Below are 12,346 nucleotides of genomic sequence, written 5' to 3'. Positions count from 1 at the left end.
TGCAGTGTTAATGCTTAATTGTAATTATTTCGCCACTATGGCCTATTGCCTTTCCTCCCTAATTGTACTACATTTGCACACAATGTTTATAGATTTTTCTATTGTATTATTGACTGTACATTTGTTTATTCCATGTGTAATTCTGTGTTGCTGTTTTTGTCGCACTGCTTTGCTTTATCTTGGCCAGGTCGCAGTTGTAAATGAGAACTTGTTCTCAACTACCTTACCTGGTTAAATAAAGGTTCAATACATTTTTAGGCTGATGATCAGCTCCCTCCTAAGTGACAGTCAAAGAATTACGCTAAGGTATAGCCTCTTGTGTAAACAACATAGAGTATTTACTCTGAATACTATTGGCTAATGGCTACAGTATAATAATATCAATCAATAATTGCTTAATTACCCAAAAAGGTGTATTTAGCAAACATGAAATAATTACGAATATATTTTACACAATGGGTGAATGCTGTCTTCTCTAATAGTTCATTTCATACTTGAATTTCCTTGAGGACACTGACATGAATTTAAACCATCTTAGCTTCAACACAACACACTAGCAATGTCTTGTTACTGATGTTTAGTGGCAACTAGAATTTAAAATCAGCTTGGGCTCCTCTACAAAGACTTAAAACTAACTCATAATGATAGGCACAGAACATAGTGAATGTTTTCATGAAGGTGTTTATCAGCATTAAGGAACACTGCTTTTTGTTTACTGATTATGTTGAACATGAAATCAGGTTAATAGATGATATTGAACCATGTAGTATCATGTTATTTGACCATCTTAACACTGTTGTTTTCCTTCAGTTGAAGGAGTGGCTGTGTTTGAACTGCCAGACGAAGAGAATGGAATCCCCACGACCTCCCATGATAAAACCCCAACCTTCTCCCAACAACGGTTCTGCACCTCAGAGGACCACTGTCCCTCCCAGCACACCCCAAAAGAAAGGCACTCCAACACCAGACTCCCCTCAGAGGAAACCTGCTACATCAGCAACACAGCCACCCAAGACAGAGGTTGCTAAAGCAGCAGACCCTCAGAAACCTGCCAGCTCAGCTCCTGCTCAGAAGACAATACAGGAGAACCGGAGAACATCAGGGCTTCAGAAACCACCAGAGCAGCCAGGCCAACCTGGGCTTAAGCAGAGTAATGCTTCCCCATCCACACAGCAGGAGCCTGGGAAGCCTCAGCAACAGCCTCCAAAAAGTGGAGCCTCTCCTGCCAAAGCTGTGCCACCAGAGGCCCAGCCCACCAAAGAGCAGTCAGGGGGTTTCTCCGACTTTGCTGGTGCTAAATCTCAGCCTGCTCAGTCAAAGCCTGAAGAGTCAGTGTCTGGGAAGATGTTTGGCTTTGGCTCCTCTATCTTCAGCTCTGCATCCACTTTGATCACCTCAGCTGTTCATGATGAGCCCCGCTTCACACCGCCAGCTTCCCCCAAGGTGTCTGCACCAGCCTCTCCCAAGATGCCCCCTGCAAAGGAGATCAAACCACCTGCTGCTCGGAGAGCAGATGAGAAGAAAGCAGAGCATCCCCAGCAGGCCACGTTTCCCCCATCAGTACAGGCCAAAGTGGACAAACCCCCATCAGAGCCTCCAAATGGAGCAGCATCCTCCCAACCAGCTCCCAAAGCAGGCCAATCCACCTGTCCACTCTGCAAGGTGGAACTCAACAAGGGCTCCAAGGACCCTCCCAACTACAACACCTGCACAGAATGCAAGAACACTGTCTGCAACCTCTGTGGATTTAACCCCATGCCACATGTTTCTGAGGTAAAACAACCATAATCACTTTATTACTGTGTAAATTAATTATGAGTGCTATATTTAAGCAATAAGGCATGGGGGGTGTGGTATATGGCCAATATACCACGGCTAAGGGCTGTTCTTACGCACAACACAATGTGGAGTTCCTGGATACAGCCCTTAGCCGTTGTATTTTGGCCATATACCTCAAACCCCCAAGGTGCACCATTGCTATTATAGACCAGTTACCAAAGTAGTTAGAGCAGGTAAAGTAAATGTTTTGTCATACCCATGGTATAAGGTCTGATATACCACAGCTTTCGGGCAATCAGCATTCAGGGCTCGAACCACCCAGTTTATAATATTATGTAGACAAGTCTCTCTCTTTTATAGAAAAGTTCAGATAGATAAATAATCTCTCCACAAATCATCCATAGGAAAATCGTAGTCATTCTGAAATGAAATTGTTATCTGTCAGATTTGAAATGTATATTCGTTTCCATCAATGTATTTCAGTTCCAGAAATATCTTTTAGACATTGCACAGTTGGTCTATTCATTACTTGTTTAGTCTCTCCTCATACAAATATGTTAGGAAAAACCAGTGTGGTAAGGTTTTAGCCTGTATGAATAGTTTGGGATTTTAGTATATTTGCATTTACTGACAATTTCTGGCCTTTATAAAAGAGAGACAATGCAAAGTCTCATGTGAAGTCGTTATGACTATTTCATTTCCTGATTTGTTCTTGAGCCATATTAATTCTACCAACAGTAGCATGGTACTAGACCTATAGTGAATAGAAGTGGAATTTTTATATGGTTCCTGTAGGTCTCTTTTACAATGTGCTTGGTACGTATGCAATACACCAAATACTTAAATTGCAAGTCATGTTAAAGCTCAAAACAGCAAGAATGATGTATCACAGTGTGCTGGACAATGTATGTCCTAGAGAGTAAGGAAAGTGTCTGATGATATCACTGCAGAAACATTTGCTTGTGCCACTTTCCATCATGCGTAGAAAGAACTGTATAACAAATGTATCCAATTCTGTATTCCTCTTACAATGTGAAAATGTTTAAGGTGAAGGAGTGGCTGTGCCTGAACTGTCAGATGCAGAGAGCACTAGGAGGAATGGAAGATCCAGAACATCCCATGATGAAACCCAAACCTTCACCCAACCAAGTCTCAGCTCCTGCTGCTCCTCGAAATAAAGACACTCCAACATCATCTGGTCCCTATAAAGTAGCCACTGCACCAGCTTCACCCAAAAAGGAGCCAGTGACTCGAACCTCTCAGCCTGTCCCCTCAAAACCTAAAGACTCTGTGTCTGGGAAGATGTTTGGCTTTGGCTCCTCCATCTTTAGCTCTGCATCCACGTTGATCACCTCAGCTGTTCAGGATGAGCCCCACACCACACCGCCAGCTTCTCCCAAGGTGTCTACAACAGCCCATGCCTCTCCCAAGATGCCCCCTGCAAAGGAGATCAAACCACCTGCTGCTCAGAAAGCAGAGGAGAAGAAAGCAGAGCAATCACAGCAGGTCAAGGTTCCCCCATCAGTACATGCCAAAGTGGACAAACCCCCATCAGCTCCTCCAAAGGGAGCAGCATCCTCCCAACCAGCTCCTAAAGCAGGCCAGTCCACTTGTCCACTATGCAAGGTGGAACTCAACAAGGGCTCCAAGGACCCTCCCAACTACAACACCTGCACAGAATGCAAGAACACTGTCTGCAACCTCTGTGGATTTAACCCCATGCCACATGGATCAGAGGTAAGAGAACATGACAGTTCAAGTGCACTGCTTTTAGCAAGCAGATGTTCTGTTATCACTTATGGATGCAGCTTTTTAGAAGATTACAAAGTACAGCCTCATGTTCACTGATTTGTTTCTAAATGATGAAATCACAGTAGTCTGTTTTGATGATACACATTAGCTATTTTTTCCACAGAACCAGCTTTGGAGATAATACAAATTATGCAGGCTCTCTCATTATGCCTGTGTTTACGTAACAAAGTTATTTATTAAATGCAAAGCTGCAAGTATGTATAGGCTACTTTAACCAATCTATACCGGTCATAATTTGTGTAGATTTTCACACAGATATTGTATTGACTTATTTTTTCCCCAAAAGCATACATGATTATATTTCAACTTTATATAGACAACCTTATGGTAAGCTACCTGATGCAATGACTGGGTCCTGAAAAATATGCCAACTGTGTAACTTCCTATGTACATATTCAGCCATTTGTAAAGTTAGATTGGCATGAATTGAACTCCAATAGATACCAACAGGAAACCTGAGTATTCAGTATATATCTAACACATCCTTACTATTTCAGGTGAAGGAGTGGCTGTGTCTGAACTGCCAGATGCAGAGAGCTCTTGGAGGAATGGAACCCCCTGGAACTCCCATGATGAAACACTCGATCAGCAAAGTCTTGACACCTGTTGCTCCTCAAAAGAAGGACACTCTCACCCCTGCTGGTGTTCCAAAAGTGGCCACTTCACCAACCTCACTGAAAATGGAGCCAGTGACTCGAGCCTCTCAGCCTGTCCCCTCAAAGCCTGAAGACTCTGTGTCTGGGAAGATGTTTGGCTTTGGTTCCTCCATCTTCAGCTCTGCATCCACGTTGATCACCTCAGATGTTCAAGACGAGTCCCACACCACACCGCCAGCTTCCCCCAAGGTGTCTGCAGCAGCCCAGGCCTCTCCCAAGATGCCCCCTGCAAAGGAGACCAAACCACCTGCTGCTCAGAATGCAGAGGAGAAGAAAGCAGCGCATCCCCAGAAGGCCAATGTCCCCCCATCAGTACATGCCAAAGTGGACAAACCACCATCAGCATTCTCCCAACCAGCACCCAAAGCAGGCCAATCTACCTGTCCACTCTGCAAGGTGGAACTCAACATGGGCTCCAAGGACCCTCCCAACTACAACACCTGCATAGAATGCAAGAACACTGTCTGCAACCTCTGTGGATTCAACCCCATACCAAACGTTCCTGAGGTAATACATTACAGTTCTTTGAATTCATTTCAACATAATACAATTATGGCTACTCTATCAATTTGCCTGTGCCACCAGAGCTCCCAAGTGGCGCAGCGGTCTATGGCACTGCATCTCAGTCCTAGAGGCGTCACTACAGACCCTGGTTAGATTCCAGGCTGTATCACAACCAGCCGTGATTGGGAGTCCGATAGGGCGGTGTGCAATTGGTCCAGCGTTGTCTGAGTTAGGATTTGGCTGGGGTTGGCCGTCATTGTAAATAAGAGTTTGTTCTTAACTGACTTGTTAAGTAAAGGTTAAATATCTGGTCTTTTTTTAAAACAATATTTTATTCAATTCAAAGTTAATTGACAGGGACATTTTTGCAGCAACCTAGTAGGTTGCTTGTATTATTTGCTTTATTTACACAAAATGCTAAATTTGTATTAAACTATAACTTAATATTCAAGCAAGTTACTTAGAGCAATGACTGGGCATGTTGTATGCAGACTGTATATTCACATGGAAATATTCAGCAGTATATTTATGAAGATTCCTTGAAATGATTTTATCCAGCTATTATACCAACAGGTAACTGGGGTATACAGTACGTATCTAACACAACATTGCTCTTTCCGGTGAAGGAGTGGCTGTGTCTGAACTGCCAGATGCAGAGAGCTCCTGGAGGAATGGAACCCCCAGGACCCCCCATTATTAAACCGTCTCCCAACAAGGTGTCTGCACCTCAAACTGTCACTGTCACACCCAGTGCAGCCCGAAAGGATATTGCAACAGCTGTTGCATCTGCGAAGAAAGACAGTCAAACCCCAGGCTCCCCTCAAAGGAAACCAATTCCCCCTGCAGCTGAAGTGTCAAAAGCTGAAGCTGCTAAAGCAGCAGATACTCAAAAACCAGCCAGCCCTGTGCCTGCTCAGAAGGCTCCACTAGAGAATCGGAGAACATCAGAACCACCGAAACCACCACAGCATCCCAGCCCTGGGCGTAGGCAGAGTAGTGCCTTCCCAGCCACACAGCAACCCCCCAAGCAGGAATCCGGAGGCTTATTTGGCTTTGGAGGTCCTAAATCTCAGTCTGCCTCCTCAAAGCCTGAAGAGTCAGTGTCTGGGAAGATGTTTGGCTTTGGCTCCTCCATTTTTAGCTCTGCCTCCACTTTTATTACGTCAGCGGTTCAGGAGGAGCCCCACACCACACCACCAGCTTCCCCCAAGGTGTCTGCACCTGTTGCACTTCAAAAGAAGGAGACTCACACACCAGTTGGTCCCCGAAAAGTGGCCCCTACTACAGCCTCAGCCAAAAAGGAAACCGTGACCCCTGCTTCAATGAAAGAGAAGAACGCACCAGAACCAGGCTCGCCACAGAAGAAGCAGATTTCTCCGACAGTGGCTTCACTGCAGGACCAGAAGCTAGTGGACAAACCGACTCCAACACTTGTCCAACAACCTCCACAACAGAAGACTCTACAACAACAAGGACAGCCTCCGCAGCCCTCAGCAGAGCCTGCTATATCAATAGTTGAAGCTGCTAAAGCAGCAGACACTCAAAATCCGGCAAGCCATGGGCCTGCTCAGAAGGCACCACAGGGGAACCGGAGAACATCAGAACCACCAAAACCACCACAGCAGCCTCGACCTGGACGTAGGCAGAGTAGTGCCATCCTAATCACACAGCAATCCCCCAAGCATGAGACAGGAGGCTTATTTGGCTTTAGTGGTGCACAGCCAGCTTCCCCCAAGGTGTCTGCAGCAGCCCAGGCCTCTCCCAAGATTCCCCCTGCAAAGGAGACCAAACCACCTGCTGTTCAGAAAGCAGATGAGAAGAAAGCAGAACAACTCCAGCAGGCCAAGGTCTCCCCATCAGTACAGGCCAAAGTGGACAAACCCCCATCAGAGCCTCCAAAGGGAGCAGCATCCTCCCAACCAGCTCAGTCCACCTGTCCACTCTGCAAGGTGGAACTCAACAAGGACTCCAAGGACCCTCCCAACTTCAACACCTGCACAGAATGCAAGAACACTGTCTGCAAAATCTGTGGATTTAACCCTATGCCACACGTTACCGAGGTTAGTGAAAATGCAAGTATTATAGTAAGTAGGTAGTAATTTCTGCAATTGATTTATTTTACCCCTTTTTCGTGGTATCCAATTGTTAGTAGTCGCTACAATTGTCTCATCGCTACAACTCCCATACGGGCTCAGGAGAGACGAAGGTTGAGAGCCATGCATCCTCCGAAACACAACCCAACCAAGCCGGACTGCTTCTTAACACAGTGCGCATCCAACCCGGAAGCCAGCCACACCAATGTGTCGGAGGAAACACCATGCACCTAGCGACCTGGTCAGCATTGCACGCCCGGCCCGCCACAGGAGTCGCTAGTGTGCGATGAGACAGGGATATCCCTACCGGCCAAACCCTCCCTAACCCGGACAACACTCGGCCAATTGTGCGTCGCCCTGTGGACCTCCCGGTTGTGACAGGCTGCGACAGAGCCTGGGCTCGAACCCAGAGTCTTTAGTGGCAAAGCCAGCACTGCGAAGCAGTACCTCAGACCACTGCGCCACCCGGGAGGCCTTATTTCTGTACATTTTTGTTTAAATATTTTCAGATATATGCATTGGGCATACGGCCTGTCATTTTCAGTTTTATTATTATATTTTACACTGTTTAAAAAATATATACTCTTACTTTTTTCCAGGTGAAGGAATGGCTGTGTCTGAACTGCCAGATGCAGAGAGCACTTGGAGGAATGGAACCCCCAGGACCTCCCATGATGAAACCCCAACCCTTGCCCAGCAAGGTCTCTACACCTGTTGCTCTTCAAAAGGAGGATGCTACATCTGCTGAATTTCAAAAGGAAAAGGAGACTACCATAACTGCTGCAGATCTGCTGAAGGTCACCCCCACACTCCAAAAAGAGGAGACAACCACACTTGCTGCACCACAAAAGGAGGCTCGATTGCCAGCCTCCTCCAAAATGTCACCACAAAATAAAAATAATCCTGCACCACCAGGTGTGTCCCTTGTGAATGAGGTCCCGATCCCAGCTTTACCTGTCAATAAGATTTCTGCCTTTCTCATCAAGGAGGCACCAACACCTGCCTCAGATCTCACCAAGGAGGAACCAACTCCTGCCTACCCTCTCATTAAGAAGGCACAAACTGCTGCCTCCCCTATCATCAAGGAGGCACGAACTCCTGCCTCAGCTCTCATCAAGGAGGAACAAACTCCTGCCTCCCCTCTCATCAAGGAGGCACCGACTCCTTTTTTACCATTCAAGGTGGTCCGTGCTTCACCTCTCAACAAGGAGGCACCATCACCAGCCTCACCAGCCTCACCCCAAAAGAAGAAGGAACCTCAACTGCCAGGTTCACCAGACAGAAAGGTGGCCCCAAAACCAGATTCAATGCAAGATAAAGAGGTTGATCCATCTGGTTTACCTCTGAAGAAGGAAGCCCCACCTTTGGGAGCAGAAGAAACTAAAGAGGTCCAAGCTCCAGCTGCAATACAGAGCAATGAGGCCCCCATTCCAAGTTCATCCAAAACAAAAGACACTCCAACAGTTCACACCCCACTTAAAAACGAGACTTCATCTATTGAGATGTCAATAGAAAACCAGAAACATGCAATTGTTCAAAAGTCAGTGGAGCAATCAGCAACACCTACAACCAAGCAAAATGAGACTGTTCAACCTTTACAGCAGCCAGAAAATCAAATGCCTGCGTGGGAACAGCTGGCAACACAGCCCCTGCCACAAGTACAGCCTCAGGAAACTCCATACCCTAAAATCACTTCCCCAAAGCAGGAGCCTAGGAAACCAGCCAATCCAGCACCTGCTCAGAAGTCACCACAGATGTCAAGAACATCAGAACCTAAGACACCACCACAGCAGCCCAGAATTCCTGGGCGTAGGCAGAGTAGTGTCATCTTAGCAACACAGCAACCTCCCAAGCAGGAATCCGGAGGCTTATTTGGCTTTGGTGGTCCCAAATCTCAGTCTACCCCTTCAAAACCTGAAGAATCAGCTTCTCCCAAGGTGTCTGCACCAGCCTCTCCCAAGATGCCACCTACAAAGGAGACAAAACCACTTGCTGTTCAGAATGCAGAAAAGAAAGCAGAGCAACCTCAGCAGGCCAAGGTCCCCCCATCAGTACAGGCCAAAGTGGACAAACCCCAATCAGAACCTCAACCTCAAAAGGGAGCAGCATCCTCCCAACCAGCTCCCAAAGCATACCAGTCCACTTGCCCACTCTGCAAGGTGGAACTCAACATGGGATCCAAGGACCCTTCCAACTACAACACCTGCACTGAATGCAAGAACACTGTTTGCAACGTCTGTGGATTCAACCCCATGCCGAATGTTACAGAGGTGAGAACGTGATTGGTTACTTACTCTTGATAAAAAGCATGATTAAGAGCTTTTTTTAAACTAAGTGTCAAATGTATGGTCACTGAGTATATGATATGAATTTTAACAGTATGTTTTTCTTTCAGGTGAATGAGTGGCTGTGTCTGAACTGTCAGATGCAGAGAGCACTAGGAGGAATGGAATCTCCTGGACCTCCCATGATGAAACCCTCGCCAAGCAAAGTCTCCACATCTGCTGCTTCTCAAAAATACACTGTCGGACCTGTTACAACTCAAAATGAGAATCCCACACCAGCTGGTCAACAAAAAGTGGCTCCTACACCAGCCTCACCCAGAAAAGAGCCAGTGACTTCTGCCTCTCAACCCGCTCCCTCAAAGCTGAAAGAGTCAGTGTCTGGGAAGATGTTTGGCTTTGGTTCCTCCATCTTCACCTCTGCATCCACTTTGATGACCTCAACTGTTCAGGATGAGCCCCGCACCACAACGCCAGCTTCTCCCAAGTTTGCTATACCTGTTGGACCTAAACAGAAAGATACTCCCAGACCTGCTGGTCTCAAACAAGTGGACCATAAAACAGCCTCACCCAAAAAGGTGTCAATGACTCCTGCTTCAGAGAAAGACAACAAGACCCTAGCACCAGGCTCACCACAGAAGGAGGCATCTCCAGCAATGGCTTCACAGCAGGACCAGAAGCCAGTGGACAAACCAACTACAACCCTTATCCAAAAACCTATACAGCAGAAGACTCCACAACAACAAGGCCAGCCTCCTCGGCCCCTAGCAGAGCCTTTGAAGCTTCAGCAACAGCTTCCAAAAGGTGGAGCCTCTAATGCCATAACTGTACCAGCACCACAGTCCCAGCCCCACAAGCAAGAGTCAGGAGGCTTCTTTGGCTTTGGTGGTGCTAAATCTCAGCCTGCTCAGTCAAAGCCTGAAGACTCAGTGTCTGGGAAGATGCTTGGCTTTGGCTCCTCTATCTTCAGCTCTGCATCCACTTTGATCACCTCAGCTGTTCAGGATGAGCACCGCACCACACCTCCAGCTTCCCCCAAGGTGTCTATGACTCCTGCTTCAGTGAAAGAGACCCCAGCAGCAGGCTCATCACAGAAGAAGGAGGTATCCCCGACAGTGGTTTGCCAGCAGGACCAGAAGCCAGTGGACAGACCGACTCCAACACTTGTCCAACAACCTCCACAACAGAAGACTCTACAACAACAAGGACAGCCTCCGCAGCCCTCAGCAGAGGCACCAAAATCAGAGCCTGATATATCAATAGTTGAAGCTGCTACAGCAGCAGACACTCAAAATCCGGCAAGCCCAGTGCCTGCTCAGAAGGCTCCACTGGAGAACCGGAGAACATCAGAACCTCATAAACCACCACAGCAGCCCAGCCCTGGGCGTAGGGAGAGTAGTGCCTTCCCAGCCACAAAGCAACCCCCCAAGCAGGAATCAGGAGGCTTATTTGGCTTTGGAGGTCCCAAATCTCAGTCTGTCTCCTCAAAGCCTGAAGAGTCAGTGTCTGGGAAGATGTTTGGCTTTGGCTCGTCCATCTTCAGCTCTGCCTCCACTTTGATAACATCAGTTGTTCAGGATGAGCCCCGGACCACACCGCCAGCTTCCCCCAAGATGTCTGCACTGGCCCAGACCTCCCCCAAGATGCCCCCTGCAAAGGAGACCAAACTACCTGCTGCTCAGAAAGCAGAGGAGAAGAAAGCAGCTCATCCTCAGAAGGCCAATGTCCCCCCATCAGTACATGCCAAAGTGGACAAACCCCCATCAGCTCCTCCAAAGGGAGCAGCATCCTCCCAACCAGCACCCAAAGCAGGCCAATCTACTTGTCCACTCTGCAAGGTGGAACTCAACAAGGGCTCCAAGGACCCTCCCAACTACAACACCTGCACAGAATGCAAGAACACTGTCTGCAACCTCTGTGGATTTAACCCCATGCCACATGAAACAGTAAGTAAATAGTATATGTTTCATCAAAGTAGTTAGGCTACTTTAAAATAACTGTTGTGTTTTTTAGAACAATTGGTTAATGATAGTAAGTATACATATACAATGTATATCGTCGCCAGTCTTGTCTTTCATGGGAGGTGTAAGAACGGATAACAAAATGCTTTGATGGAGTTCTTGTTATTAATATTGTCTTTCCTCAAAAAATATCTAATGTTGGTTTATGATCTTCCTAAAAACCAATTGTAATCTGACAGCATTATCTTTGAGTATCTTGGCAAGGTTTTGACATTCATGTTCATCTGCTAATGATCACATTTGACATATTGTTCGGTGCATGACTTTTGTCTGAAGGGGTTTGGAGTACATCGTGGCTCCCATATTCTACAGAATATGCTAGGGATGTAACATTCACCGAAACGCATCGGCCCCTGATTCCATGTTCAAGATGCAAGTGCATCAGTCCACGGATCCCAAACCAATCCAAATGTAGCATGCATCGTTCAAAAAATAGGTTCTAAAGTTATGAATTCATGGTTCACGAGTATTTTTTGCTCATATTACTTTATTTCTACTGTCGGAAAATATCTCTTATCTTGTAACAACTGATGCGTCCTCTCTTGTTCAGTGTGGAACTGCATGTAAGTGTGTTGACAGTCATTGATCGACAAGTCTGCATGCCAAACAACCCCAGGCAATGTTAGTAGCCTCACTGCTTTAGCACACTCTGCTAACCCTGATGTCCTTGCCGTGTCTGAATCCTGGCTCAGGAAGGCCACCAAAAATTCAGAGATTTCCATGCCCAACTATAACATCTTCTGTCAAGATAGAACTGCCAAAGGGGGCGGAGTGGCAGTCTACTGCAGAGATAGCCTGCAAAGTAATGTCATACTTTCCAGGTCCATACCCAAACAGTTTGAACTACTAATTTTGAAAATTACTCTCTCCAGAAACAAGTCTCTCACTGTTGCCGCCTGCTACCGACCCCCCTCAGCTCCCAGCTGTGCCCTGGACACCATTTGTGAATTGATCGCCCCCCATCTAGCTTCAGAGTTTGTTCTGTTAGGTGACCTAAACTGGGATATGCTTAACACCCCTGCAGTCCTACAATCTAAGCTAGATGCCCTCAATCTCACTCAAATCATCAAGGAACCCACCAGGTACAACCCTAACTCTGTAAACAAGGGCACCCTCATAGACGTCATCCTGACCAACTGGCCCTCCAAATATACCTCCGCTGTCTTCAACCAGGATCTCAGCGATCACTGCCTCATCGC

General features: G+C 46.8%; 1 protein-coding gene across 1 annotated transcript in view; it reads left to right on the top strand.

The window, feature by feature from the left end:
• The window catches only part of LOC124042687 (mucin-17-like), a 50,173-nt gene that overhangs the window by 16,083 nt on the left and 21,744 nt on the right, over positions 1 to 12,346 (top strand). Inside the window, exons 4-8 of the mRNA XM_046360815.1 lie at positions 811 to 1,773; positions 2,827 to 3,516; positions 4,089 to 4,754; positions 7,444 to 9,114; positions 9,240 to 11,072. Coding sequence (XP_046216771.1) covers positions 811 to 1,773; positions 2,827 to 3,516; positions 4,089 to 4,754; positions 7,444 to 9,114; positions 9,240 to 11,072 — 5,823 coding nt within the window. The remainder of the gene's footprint in view (positions 1 to 810; positions 1,774 to 2,826; positions 3,517 to 4,088; positions 4,755 to 7,443; positions 9,115 to 9,239; positions 11,073 to 12,346) is intronic.

This window comes from Oncorhynchus gorbuscha, linkage group LG01, assembly GCF_021184085.1.
Source record: "Oncorhynchus gorbuscha isolate QuinsamMale2020 ecotype Even-year linkage group LG01, OgorEven_v1.0, whole genome shotgun sequence".
NCBI classification, from domain to species: Eukaryota; Metazoa; Chordata; class Actinopteri; order Salmoniformes; family Salmonidae; genus Oncorhynchus; species Oncorhynchus gorbuscha.
Note: the sequence above shows the minus strand (reverse complement) of the source record. Positions and strands in the feature narration are given on the sequence as shown.